The 14,548-nt window shown below is 32.0% G+C and overlaps 1 protein-coding gene across 3 annotated transcripts in view; it reads right to left on the bottom strand.

Annotated features, from left to right (window-relative positions):
* LOC143067045 (uncharacterized) overlaps nucleotides 1-14,548 on the bottom strand; it is a 58,003-nt gene that overhangs the window by 22,393 nt on the left and 21,062 nt on the right. For all 3 annotated transcript variants that reach the window (XM_076240028.1, XM_076240030.1, XM_076240029.1), the window contains exons 12-22: nucleotides 14,130-14,160; nucleotides 11,609-11,713; nucleotides 10,892-11,092; nucleotides 10,101-10,202; nucleotides 9,852-9,908; nucleotides 9,156-9,250; nucleotides 7,610-7,676; nucleotides 3,854-4,006; nucleotides 2,980-3,045; nucleotides 1,289-1,393; nucleotides 35-184 (exon numbers count right to left, since the gene is read on the bottom strand). In XM_076240028.1, the coding sequence (XP_076096143.1) occupies nucleotides 35-184; nucleotides 1,289-1,393; nucleotides 2,980-3,045; nucleotides 3,854-4,006; nucleotides 7,610-7,676; nucleotides 9,156-9,250; nucleotides 9,852-9,908; nucleotides 10,101-10,202; nucleotides 10,892-11,092; nucleotides 11,609-11,713; nucleotides 14,130-14,160 (1,132 nt within the window). The remainder of the gene's footprint in view (nucleotides 1-34; nucleotides 185-1,288; nucleotides 1,394-2,979; nucleotides 3,046-3,853; nucleotides 4,007-7,609; nucleotides 7,677-9,155; nucleotides 9,251-9,851; nucleotides 9,909-10,100; nucleotides 10,203-10,891; nucleotides 11,093-11,608; nucleotides 11,714-14,129; nucleotides 14,161-14,548) is intronic.

Genomic DNA, 14,548 nt, shown 5'->3' with positions numbered 1-14,548 from the left:
CAGTAAAATGTAAGATAATAAAGTTCTAACTTACACGCCCCTGTAGATCCCCAAGTTTCCATAATTTTTCTTCCCTCACAGAGGTTGCCTCAGGCATATCTAATTCATAGGGTAAATCTTCCTCCATTTGCAATGTAGTGATAATATTTCCATTTGGTAATGGTGGCAGTTTACAAACTTTTTTCTGAAATTAATCAAAGTACATTGTTCCATACATTTACTACAATTTGTAAACTAGAATGTTTTACCTGTGCTCATACTTCTGACTTTAAAATACCAAGAACACAACAAAAAATGTTCATCATTTCAAGCTTAAACCATTTTGAGATCAATCTACTCTTTTACACCACACATTGTATTTATAAATAAAAGGAGAAAGTGATTGAGGACAGGAATGCCCCCACTCAAGCTTTACATTTGTTCAAGTTAAAATAGGGCAAGCTATAAAACAGTAAATGACTCACTTCACTTAAGCGAAAGAGCAGAAACTGATAAACTGCATTTGCATTTTTTTCCAGTTATAAAGGGGCATTGTTCTAGAATAGTTGATGACATCTTGCTAAAATTTAAACTCTGCATGCTGTGGTTCTTACCATGCTGTGGTTCTTACTGTTGTGTATAAATTTTATGAAATTTGGATGCGGAAAACTTAAGTGAAAATGAAATTTTTGGAAGGTATAAAGGGGCCTAACTCTAGAATGGTGAGTGACTCACTACCCAAACTCTAACTCTGTCTGAGAGTTTTAGTTTTTGTCATTTTGTTTGAATTTCATAAAATTTAGATGAAAAAAACTTTAGTCAGTACAGGAAAAAACAAAGGATCGACAGAAGAATTAATTGTTGTCTTTGGCAGGGAAATACAAATAAAACAAAGTGACACTTCCAAAAGCTGGCCTTGGTGAATATGGGGCTGATCATTGCATCAACCTAATCAATCTGACTAATTTTCTTTTAGTTTGGTCTTTCTTATGAGGTGGTCTTTTTATTTGTGTTTTTTGTTTTACACTCTTAATCTTGCTTTCCTTTAGTTTGGCCTACCTTATGAGAAGGTCTTCTTTGTTTGAAGCCTCTGTGTTTTACACTCTCAATCTAATTTTCCTTTAGTTTGGCGTACCTTATGAGGAGGTATTTTAATAGGTCTTCTTTGTTTGAAGCCTCTGTGTTTTATACTCTCAATCTAATTTTTCTTTAATTTTGCCTACCTTATTAGGAGATCTTTTATAGGTCTGCTTTGTTGGTGCCTCTGTGTTTTACACTCTCAATCTAATTATCCTTTAGTTTGGCCTACCTTATGAGGAGGTCTTTTTATAGGTCTTCTTTGTTTGAAGCCTCTGTGTTTTACACTCTCAACCTCAACTATTTCCTGAACTTCTTCCTCTGGCTCAGACTCTTCCTGCAGAATGAAATCGGATATATCATATATCACTGTGCATTATTTCTGGACATTCCATTTTGGACCAATTAGTTAACTGGGTATAAAACATAAAGATTGGGGATGAATAAATTCTTCATTGTTTATCCTCATATTTCATTTATATTTCTATGTTTCGTTTAACCTTATCTGTTGTCAAAAGTGATGAGATTATACATCCAATAGACAGCTGCGCCATGAGCACATGATACACCCTTCGTCTTGTGTAAAAGTTTTATGCAATAATCATAAAGTTTCTGAGATACAGCGCAAGATGTGAAAAACATTTTTTTTACAAAAAACTCAAAAATTCTAAAATAGCATTTTGAATCATCACCAAAAAATATACATATCTTTAGATTAATATAACTAAGAAGTGTGTAAAGTTTTAAGCAATAGTCAATAATTGTTTTTATGATACAATGCAACATGTGAAAACCCCCCTCTTTTTTACAAAAAACTCCATAATAAAATTTTGAATCATCACCAAAAAGTATACAGATCTTTAGATTAATATAACTAAAAAGTGTGTAAGCTTTAAGCAATACTCATAAATCGTTTATGAGATATGGCGACTCCCCCCCCCCCCTTTTTTACAAAAAAACTCAATAACTCTAAAACAAAATTTTGAATCATCACCAAAAAGTATACAGATCTTTGGATTAATATAATTAAGAAGTGAGTGAAGTTTAAAGCAATAATCAGAAATCAATTTTGAGATGCAGGGCGACATGTGAAAAATACACACCCCTGTTTTAGTTATAAAGTCTTGTAACTCAAAAAATTTAAATCCTATTTTCACCAAAAAGTATACAGATCGTTTGACCATCATAAGAACCAACTATGTTAAGTTTCATGAAATTTGGATAAGCCGTTCTCAAGTGAGGGTCGACATGTGGACGCTGGACAAATGGACAGACAGACGGATGAATAGACAGATGCCGGACATTTGTATACCAAAAAATATACCGTCAAAATTTTGACGGGCGTATAAAAACTCAAAATAACTTGAATTCTGTTGTTTACAATCACTGTCACTCAAATCCACCATTCTGTAAATATGAATTGAAAGAGCAATGGATAAAATAATGCTTCAAAGGATGTTTCATATTTATATCAAACCTGACATCAAATTACAAGAGGTTGTTATTTGTAGTACCCTAGAACTTAAGGCTTAAAACAGACTCTACTCACCTGGATATGAATGCACTTTCTGCAATGACCATGCACCATCCAACATTATAGATCTCTCTTTTATTTTAGATCTGGTCTTGTTTCTAATATTGCTGTTAACAGTTTTTCACTTTGTTAATTAGTTTTCGCACAACACATTCAAAAGCTAAAAGTTGTATTTTAAGGGAAATAATTCATCCAAGGAGTCACCTGACAATTTCTGCAATGCTGGCTATTTGTGAATAATGTTGTGTCAGTGCATTTTCAATCAAAATGTATAATCTACAGCTTCTATTATAAATGGTCAACTTCTTACTTAAATAGTGATGGTACAATGATTCACCACAATACATTACCTCTGCCTGATGGTACAATGATTCTCCACGATACATTACCTCTGCCTCCTCTTCCTCTTCCTTTACTTTATCAGTCGGGGTTGGAGGAGGGACGGATGGCTTCTTCTAAAAATTATAATCTTTCCACATCATACATTATACAGTATTGTTCATTTAAATCAAGTTATCAGAGAAATTACAAAATTGAAGTAAGCCTACAAATGTACTTAAAATTGTTATAACATAGCTTAGATGAATATTATTGATCATGTAAAAAATTATTCCACATTGTGAAATTCTTTCCCATACAGTATACTGTTTACCAATTTTCTCTTATACTTTAATCAATCTATTTTTGAATCTATATAAGTGTGTAGAAGTTTCATATAAGAGAAAATACAAGTTTAACATATTCATAACAACATCAGTAATCTTAAGTTCTGGTACACACCTGTGGTTCATATGCCAGCTGTAACCTTAACTCAGAGATCTCTTTATAAGCCTCACTAAGCTTAAGTTCTGGTACACACCTGTGGTTCATAAGCCAGCTGTAACCTTAACTCAGAGATCTCTTTATAAGCCTCACTAAGCTTAAGTTCTGGTACACACCTGTGGTTCATATGCCAGCTCTAACCTTAACTCAGAGATCTCTTTATAAGCCTCACTAAGCTGAAGTTCTGCAACATACCTGTGGTTCATATGCCAGCTGTAACCTTAACTCAGAGATCTCTTTATAAGACTCACTAAGCCTAAGTTCAGTTTATACAAACCTGTGGTTCATAAGCCAGCTGTAACCTTAACTCAGAGATCTCTTTATAAGACTCACTAAGCCTAAGTTCAGTTTATACAAACCTGTGGTTCATAAGCCAGCTGTAACCTTAACTCAGAGATCTCTTTATAAGCCTCACTAAGCTTAAGTTCAGTTTATATTTACCTGTGGTTCATAAGCCAGCTGTAACCTTAACTCAGAGATCTCTTTATAAGCCTCACTGAGCTTAAGTTCTGTATCAGCTAGACTTTTCTGGAAGTAAGTCAACCTGTTCTTTAACTTATTTATTTCTTCCTCTTTATTGCTACCAACAGACACCTGAAAATATATTTATAGATCATTACAACATTTCACTATATATCTTTATAACCTAAAATTCAGTTGTTATTTATAAATAATATCTTAGCATTATATTCATATAAAAATCTATCAATGGTTGCAAATCTTTTATATAATCTGTAAAACTAATTCTTTATAACTCAGGGCTGTTAAGAGCTTGATATATTTTCAGGGTTTTATTCAGCACATAAAAATAGAACCCTACTTTAAAGTAAATGAATTACACAGACTGTTAAAGATGTTAAAGTTTTTTACCGGATAACTAACACAGTATGGTGCAAATTTAATCAAAATACACCATTAAAATGTTTTATAAAACTTAGTTCAACAAAAATTATAAAAATGCATAAGATTTTGTGCTACCAAGTGAGAGTTTTCTGTAAAATGGACTCAGAGGTTGCATCTCAAGGTGTCATTGTGACAATTTCCATAACTCCTGTGAAAATTGTTGATTCAAACTGACCACATTGCATGGTCAAGAGTATATTTAACAAATAATACTACAAAGCTTTGTGTCAAACTATCTCTAGAGGACTGGTGTGTTTTAGGTGGAAGGATAGGAACAGTAACCATATCCCATGTAGAGTGATGTTTGATGAACACAAATTAAATCAGTCAGAAATTCTTTTAAGGATTATGTTAAAATTTAACAAGAGCTGTCAGAATGACAGTAAACTGGATTTTTTAACATTTATTTGTGTCCTGGCATTTATCAATATCACAAAGACCAAAATTTCTAAATGGTATAAAAAGTTACAATCATCTATATCAAACTTGACCTCCATTTTTTCATCAGTAACAACATATTTAAATTTTAAAAGCTTTGGTTGAATGGTTCATGGGTAAATGCATGGATACAATTGGAAACACCATTTTTCAATCTTTCAAGAAATATTACTCCTGAACGGTAAAATTCAAAATCATCATTATTGAACTTGACCTCTATTTTGTTGTCAATAACAACATATTAAATTTTTAAAAGCTTTGGTTGAACGGTTCATGAGTAAATGCAAGGACAACATTTGACTGTTGTCGCTAGGCAACCCATCCAACCGCTCTCCCGCTGTACATCAATAACCAATTAACTTGGTGATTCCGGTTAAAAAGCAGATTGTTGTTACTTTATCATATGGTACAAAAATCAATTCGTTTTGGCCCCAAAATGACTTTTAAAATGTATATATCATTGAAAAAGCTCCAAATTATTAGAATTTAATTCAATAATATAATTTAATTCAGTTTTTGTAATTATATAACATGGTATGCCGAATAATGATTTAAATTGACGGTGTGTTAGATTCATTTTATAATGGTCACTTTCATATGCTAATTAGTTTAGCCTGCGAAATGTTAGTCGTGCAATTTACCTAGTGTGGCTTGGTCATTTGGATTCAAACCTTACACGGAGCTTGACCAAAGCTATAGAATTTACCCTCCCTCCCATTTTCCCATTATGAATATTTTCTGCTGCTTTTCATTTATCGTTTCAGTTTTGAAAGAATGATTATAGAACCAGCTTCATGGCATATATAACAGACTAAACAGCTTCATGGTATATATAACAGACTAAGTTTGGAGCTTTTATGAATTGTGGATGGACTGGCAAAATTTACTTTAAGCTGCTATGGACTACCCAGTGGCTCCTGATATAACTTTGTTACTGCTGGATTGCCCTTCAGTAATTCAATCGTCGTCAAGTTTTGATTTACAAGTTGGTTGTGTTTCTTTGTTGCAATAAATGCCATGACAAATTTACAGCCAAATAAATCCTAATTTCTCTAATGATTTTGATTTACAGTTTATTTGTAAGATTCATTACATCATGAGGTCAAACAATGATAATACAAATTTAAATAATACAAGTACACCTACATTTTATCTAGCCCCTCCCCCTTTCAATGTATGTGTGCGTGTATATGTATATACAACTCGTCTTAAACATCAACCCAACAATGTTAGATCTGTAAATTTGCTTTCGCAAATTTTTTGTTCTTCCCTCGTCGGGATTCGAACCCATGCTACTGAGATATCGTGACACCTAATCGCCTGCACTGTAGCTGTCCCGCTAGACCACACGACCACCTGGGCTTCAAAATAAAGCTTTCAGTGGCCGTGTGTTACCTTTCCTCGTCAGTTTTAATCTAGCAGTGTACTACAGTACATGATATATAAGGCATGGAGATGTTATTGTTACAGATCAGCTCAATTATCTATAGTAAAAGATCCTACAAATTAATGCAAGATACAGTCACAGAATATAATTATATTAATAAGTACGTCTGAGTCAGTGACAACTCTACAACAGATTTATCCATCGGATCACCATCGGATCACCAGCAATGAGCGGGACGGCTACAGTGTAGGCAATTAGGTGTCACGATATCTCAGTAGCATGGGTTCGAATCCCGGCGAGGGAAGAACAAAAAATTTGCGAAAGCAAATTTACAGATCTAACATTGTTGGGTTGATGTTTAAGACGAGTTGTATATACATAATGTACACAGCCATGTATCACCATCATTGCTGGTAATCCGATGGATAAATCTGTTGTAGAGTTGTCACTGACTCAGACGTACTTATATATATATGTATATATACAATAACTCTCTTTGGTGCAAAAAATGCCTTTTTTTGGCATTAAAATTAAAATATCTTTTAAACTCATCCGTGACCTATATTTTTTATTTTTATTTTCAAAGAAGCTGTACTTAAATAAACTATTGTAAAATTTGAGCGATTTCTGTAATTTAGTTTTTTTTTAATTTGGATATTTCCTTTATTTCTGCTATTAGTTAAACAGAAAAAAAGTACCTTTACAAAAATGTATGCTTCTTTCAAAGGCAGATTGTCAGCGTAAATGAAGGGTGACCCCATTTTTTTATTTCGTTTTTCTATTAAGTATAAGATAAAGTTAGTATATAGAAAAATATAGCAAAATCCTATATAAGGAAAAAAATTGATTAAGACCTGCATGCCCCCTTAATCCTTAATTACCTCTTATGATTACAAATGCAGGATAACACACATTTTACTTTGAATATTCAATTATGAAGTAAAGAGATATATAAAAAAACAATAATGAATGAAATATAATATAATAAAATAAAATGAATGTTTTGAATAAATAAAAATGAAGAAAAAAAACAAGAATGTGTCCCCAGTACACAGATGCCCCATCCGCACAATCATTTTCCATGTTCAGTGGACCGTGAAAATAGTGGAAAATCTCTAATTTGGCATTGAAATTAGAAAGATCACATCATAGGGAAAATGTATACTTAGTTTCAAGTTGATTGGACTTCAAATTCATCATAAACTACCTCAACCAAAAACTTTAACCTGAAGCGGGACGAACAGACAAACAGACGACTGGATGAACGGTGCAACAGACAGACAGATGGACGGACGATGAACAGACGCACAGACCAGAAAACATAATGCCCATAAATTTGGTATAAGAATTAAAATTTAAAAATCAACATACTGTCTATAGTTGTGTATAATCCGCACCCCTTGTCCCAACTACATATTAGGGGTAAAATGTGCAGACTATACACACTTCCAAATACAGTACATACTTACTACAGGAGACACAGGGCTATTTTCTGATTGTTTACATCTTGGACATTTCATCTGTATAGGTTCTAAACTGAAAAAAAAAAACAAAAAACAATACATTTAAAATTGTTTTGTTGTGTTCACAATAATTCTCATGAATTGTCTGACTTTTTAACAAAGATAAATTGATCTTCCAGAAGAAGTCTAACTTAAAATTCAACTCAATTTGAGCATGTTAGTGTTACTCTACTTCTTAGAAAAACAACCTTTAAATTGCACCAAATTCTACCTATAGTTACAGCCACAAGATTACTTTTTTAATTAGAGATTGGATAGAGATTGGATTGTTCAATTTTTATCAACATGTTTAAGGTGGTACCTTACACTACAAGAAGATAACTCTGTAAAATCAGCAAAACATTTTAATCACATTGTATTGTTAAGAAAATATTAAGCCTCTCAATGATCAAAATTAGTGTTTGTCAAACTGCTATGCATCCAACCAATTTTTTTCGAGAAAGTGATTGATTCATTTGTTTTAACCCTTTCAACACTACACACAAAAAAAAATAGAAAAATGGCTGCTGCTGCTGCATTTTTTTTGTAATCATTCATTAGAACAGTATATTTCTTTTCAGACTGCTGTATTTTTTTATTATAAGAAATACAGAGACAGTTATTGAATAAAAATGCTCAGGAGAGCATGACCTGTAATGTTAGGCAATTATTTCAGTAAAATTTTTATCAGGTTACCTGCATTTTCAGGTAATTAACAGGTAAAAGGTGTAATTTATTACATTTTGTGTTGAATTTTGAATAAAAACTACTTTTAGTCTTCATTAATTTTGTTGTTTTATCTGCCATATAATATAGAAGACACCAGTTGCTCGATTCCGTAGTGTATTGCACTATACACAACGTATTATATAATCGTGGCTCAAATAATTGGCTCCGTCCTGAAAATTTTCAGTCAACCTCCGTTTTCCCCCTTTTTCTACGTCTCGTAATGATCGATCAAATCATATTTCCCACACGAATTAAATGTAATAAACACATTGAGATAACAAGAAACCTTTTAACTAATCATCATTGTCAGTTTCGGCATAGAAATGCTGAAATATTTCCATATTTACAGCTTCTTTTCCGATTTCCGCCATTTGCATTTGTCAAAATATTTGTTTTTATTTTCCTTCTACTGCATGATTTCACTATAAAAATTGCTGGGATTTCAAGCGCAAATGAGACCTTGTATATCATCGATTCATACGAGAAAAAATGAGAGAGGACCCGAATGAAAACCGAATGGTTTAAGAGTCCTGATGAAAAATCCATTGTCATCGCGGCATATGCCGCGAATAGCAGTGGCGGACAACCTACGTCATCTAGGCATAAGCCGTGTTTAGTGCTGAAAGGGTTAAGATTTTTATTTATATTTTTTTCAAAGGGTTAGATTGAAATATCATAAAATCCTGTCTCAAAATTCTCATTTAAAAACATGTCAATATCATTAGTTACTGTCCAGAGTCTCTTCGTTAACCAATTATATATGTGTTAATATTATTACACAAACCTTCTACAAGCATATTTCTCCAGTTCTAACTCTATATCAGCAATCTTGTCTGTCAAAACATCATTTTCATCTCTAAGTGTTACAACCTGGCTGGTCTAAACAAAATAATTACAAATACTGAATTTAAAGTTTCATCTGTTGTATCTATACTTGCCTATAAGTCAGGAATTAAAAAGTGTTAGTTGAAAATAAATGACTAGAATACAGTCTGTATTCTGTTTGCTCTTTGTTAACTGGCATTTTCTGCCAATTTGTGTTAAATTTCCCACTGTTTCTGTTTTCAGTATTGATTTTCATGGTCAGGTGGTTTGTATATCATCCCATGAGAAGGTCTGGATCAAATTAACTTTATCCTAGTCTGAAACCATTGCACAGCCCTTTTATGTGATATCAATTCTTAGTTTTGATGATTAATAAAACAAAAAGCCTATCAACAGCTTACTTTGTTAAAATGTTTTGTACCCGATAACTGCTATTTTAGCCATCTAATTCATTTATAGATAGGTAATCCACATTTGTAGAGTTTTTTTTCATTCCAAAATGTTCTCTTAAACCTTATATACACACTAAAACTGTTAGGAAATAAAATTTAATTTCAATGTTAAGACTGGAACAGAGAGTGAAAACCATTTGTAATGTGGATAAATTACCAACTATGCCTTCCAGTATAATCTATAATTTGTCCGTATTAATTACCTGTTCTTTCAGGGAATCTTCTAAGTTTATCTCTTGATTTTGCAGCCTTTTCACTTCCTACAATTAAAAGTAATAGTACAGAGGATCAAAAATAATTCAAATATTCAAAAATAGATATAATACACACATGAACTTTCAGATGAACGTGTTAAATAATGTTATTTTGATTTTGTTCCTCTAAGCTAGCTAATTTTCAATTAATGAGTGCCAATGAGACAAATCTTTATCAATAAGCCTGTATTTACAAACCTGTGCCAGAATCTTAAGAGCCTCTCTCTGATCCCGGATACATGACCTCAACAAGGTTGCATCACTGCTCGTTTCATGCACAGGTACATCACCATCAAGGAACTGAAACAAATAAGAACATTGTGTTACCACAAATCTTTTTATATCCTTTTCAGACAGAACCTTTTAAAAAACAAAAAATCACATACCTCACCCAACTTCTCTCTAAAAAAACACCAGTTTCTTAACATTTATTTCCCAATAATTTCAGTCTCTATTTGACAACTGTGACAATAATATTAAAACTGCTGATCAGGAAATCAGTATGGATCTATCCTCCATGTGACTATATACCAAAGTTCAAATTCATGTTATCATTCTTGAACCATTGATACCAGATGATTTGACAAATCAATATGATGTATTATCTCTTTAAATTGGACCAGATATCCAAAATTAGTTAAGTCATATTCTAAAGTCTGATTATCTTCATTTCAATGCCTGGGCCCATGTCACTTAATGTTTGTATTACTAAATGTTGACTTCATACCTGCCAAGTTTTCAAAATGCCCATGGGGGTTTTGCGTGCAAGATGGCAGCCATACTCCAAAAAAACCTTTAAGGGGGCCTTCAAATACAGTGTAATGTTGTTTTTTGGCTTCTTCATACTTTTATAAGCCTCAATTTATTGTAAAATTGATTGTTTGTTAAAATTGTGGACATAATTGCTCTTTAAAAATTTCAATTTGGGAGCCTCCATGGGGGAATTAAATCCACTGCAAATAGTGACAGTTGGCAGGTATGTGACTTACCTCCCCTATGACACCTGATAAAGTCAGCTTGAGTTTTCTCCCTTTGTCAGTTGAATCAGATTTGTCTGCTTTTGTAGAAGCTGGCTTGACAACATCCTTTACTCCTTGGACCATCACTGCTGATTTCTTGACCATTAATGTAGGTGGGGTGAGCACTGCAGCATTCTTGCCTTTTTCTTGTGTCGACTGCTTCTTTAATGTCTAATTTAATTAAAGAAGATCACATGTTATGTCTGAATATAAATTGTTGACAGAGAGATATGTTTTCCCTATATTGATTTACCATTAGAGTGCATGCATCTTAAACTGACCTTATCACAAACACAAACATGTAAATTATTTCAGTTTCAATAGACCATGACTAAGGGGCATATCCAAATAATCTTGTGGAAATAAGATGTGGCAATGCATATATAATTTCATACAAATATCATTGACTTCATATTTAACTTCCCCTAAACTGACCTATTCACAAGCTTGACATATTTTTGAAGCTGCCAGAAACTGCACGGTTATTTTTTGTAAGACAAGAAGGAACTGGAGGCTCAAAGAAGATGTCTACCTAGTATGTAAATTGAAAGCTAGCTTACATCAACATATATAAACAATTCACCAAAGTTTCATGCAAATCAGTTAAATATTTTTTAGTTATTGTTTGACTACATACTTGATAACGTTTTATTGAAATACTGAACAGTTTAAGAGTACTTTTCATACCTTAGTAGCTTTATCAAGGTCACTTTTTAATCTGATAACTTTTTCTTGAAGTTCTCTTAAATTCATGTTTAGTTCTGTATTCTCATCTGATAACTGAGCTGTAACCTAAAAATAATTACAAAAAAAGAAAACAGAAAGACAGTACAATAATAATAATGTAATTACAAGATTAATTATACTGTACATTATAAATGTATTTCTCAAAGTTGTACAAAATCGAACATGTAAAATGTTATTTGTTTATAGTTAACACGTGTTTGGTTAATTATAGTAAGGTTGGTTCAATTGGGATATTGAGTTCATGCACGAGTGAACCTAGGTGGTTTTAAGTCATTCGAGTCATTGCAGTCAAAGTGTACAGTATCATTTTTGCAAAATAAATACTATTATTAATCATATTATTTTTTTTCAGATTTGTGGACCACAAGTAAGGGGAAACCAGTACAAGCTGCTTAATAGCTATATATATATAGAGATTAATACATGGTCTTTTCCATATCTGCCCGGGTATCATCCCAAGACGTAGTCGAGGTGCTGATATGGGTCGAGGGATGATACCCGGGCCGATATGGAAGAGACCATGTATTAATCGCTGATATACTTCTGACAATTGTTTTATGTATGGCAAATTAACAAATAACATAACTAAAACAATCAAAAACTTTATATAAAAGTTAAAAAATGAATCCAACAAATACACTATAATTGCCCAACAATAACATCACTACCTCCATATTTATTTATGTTACTATTTCCTATGGAGGCATTTTGAAACATTGAAAATTTGGAAGAGTTTTATGATCATTATTACTCCATGTTTGTTGTACTATAAAATGATTCATAATTGTCAATGGCATTTGTTAGCAAGTACTAAACTATCCCCACAAAAGTTCCCGTAAATTTTTATGTCGTCGTAAATAATATCTGATGTCACAATGGAAAAGTAAACAACCGATACCGGAAAAAACGGAAGTAACTAGCACGAGAGGCACTATTATGGGTTTTGTGCACAAAAGGCCCCTGATATGGGTTATCAGCAAGGGTGGGAAATTATGGCTTGTGTACTTCCGCTCATTACACATATGCAAAAGCTATCATATCAATGCTAAGTATATGATAAATATATACATGTATTATATGAACTTTCAACAATATTATACTCATATTTATAATAAAATGTGCGCTTGTCTCTGCAAGTGGCGTCTCCCATGTAAGAGTTTGTGGTTATTTGATAAATATTTTATGTTCATTTGAGTTTAGGAATTAGAATTTAAAAATAATATTACTTTCCTGTGAAATATTGTTAGTTGGTTCAAAATTAGCTTTCAATTTCATTGTAAAACATCATGTATAAACTTCTAAGCTTTATCTAACTTTACCTTTACTTGAAATAAAATAACAAATTTCTGCATTATAAAAAAACAAATGTCAACAATTTTCTTATCTATTATATTGCAATAAAATATTCTGATTAGATCACATTTTTTTAGGATAATTGCCTTGAAATAGGACTCTACCATGAATATTAATAGACAAATCAAGCCATACTCAGTGTTTTGGGAAACTTTTTTCTGATTTACCACAGAGCACTGGTCTTACAATCAAAGACAAAATATTTTATACATTACCACAATAATTGTCCTGTCTATCATTCTACAAAATTCTTAGAACAAAAGGCAGTTAACATCAATACAAAATATACAAATAAATATAAGTTACTGTAAATTCACAAATTATTGCAATGTTTTTATTATTGCGAAAAATGCGACAGAGCTGTAAACGCATTAATTTGAACACGCATTTTGAAATATTTTATATAAACTAAACAGGATTTTACTCAAAATCGTAGAAAAATAAAATCGCATTTAAGTCTAAAATGACAAAATCGCAATAATAAATGCACACAATAATTTCTGAATTTACAGTACTCAAGACCAATATTTATCCAGACTACTTTTTGATCTAGCTTTTAAATGTTTCATCTGTTTCCTGATGGCTGTTCAAATAAGATGTACTGCTGTATGTTTTAGTTGTTATAAAATATTGACATTTCATCATTTTGTGGAGATAGTCATCATTTCGGTGAAATATCTCTTTTGACAAGTCTGATTCCCATTGTTTAAACATTTTGCTGATTCTTACATGTAGCATGTAATGGCAAGATCCAACAAATAACCAACTGTTGAAGAATTTTTTAACAAGTTTAAATCTTGATAATATAAAAGAGGTTTGCTGTCAATCTGTGAACGTTTACAGAAACTTTAAAGCTTTTTTTTAGGTTCACCTTGAAATGAAGAACAGCAATTGTGCAATTTATTTATATTTTTTTTGTTCAGTGCGTGTATGGCTTATAAGTTTACATGTCATGTCAATTTATTTATGTTTTCTGTTTTATCAATAGTATAATTGGGCATCGTAAGCCTATCTGGCTGGTTATAATGTAATATTGTACTTATATGTATCTATTGTATATATACAAGTTGCACAATAATAAACCATTCATTCATTCACAGGTACTTACCTTTTTCTCCCTTTTTATATCTGCTTGTAGACTGAAATGTTTAATAGGTAAAAATTCAACAGGCTTCAGGTATCAAACACATTTCTATAAAAAATTCCCAGTATACAATGTCTATATTTGATATGTCTCATTTCATATACAAGACCTTCTATCTGTAAATTTCCCATGCATAATTTACATAAATTTATTACAACAAAGGTTGCCAAACCCTTAGTCAAAGCTGACCTAATTTAGTTTACTAAACTATTCTGTTGAGGGTGCTTTTGGTTTTATGCTCCCAAATGTTTGGTTTTTTTAGTTTCCATACATTTGGTCTCCAGATTTTCACAGAAACTCATGTCACAAAAACAGTATCATACATATTATTTTTACAATATTCAGTAAGTTTCAAAGTACATAACTTATTTTAAATACTATTT

Source organism: Mytilus galloprovincialis, chromosome 3 (assembly GCF_965363235.1).
Source record: "Mytilus galloprovincialis chromosome 3, xbMytGall1.hap1.1, whole genome shotgun sequence".
NCBI classification, from domain to species: domain Eukaryota; kingdom Metazoa; phylum Mollusca; class Bivalvia; order Mytilida; family Mytilidae; genus Mytilus; species Mytilus galloprovincialis.
The sequence above is the reverse complement of the archived record's forward strand: the minus strand, read 5'-3'. Positions and strand labels throughout refer to the sequence as shown.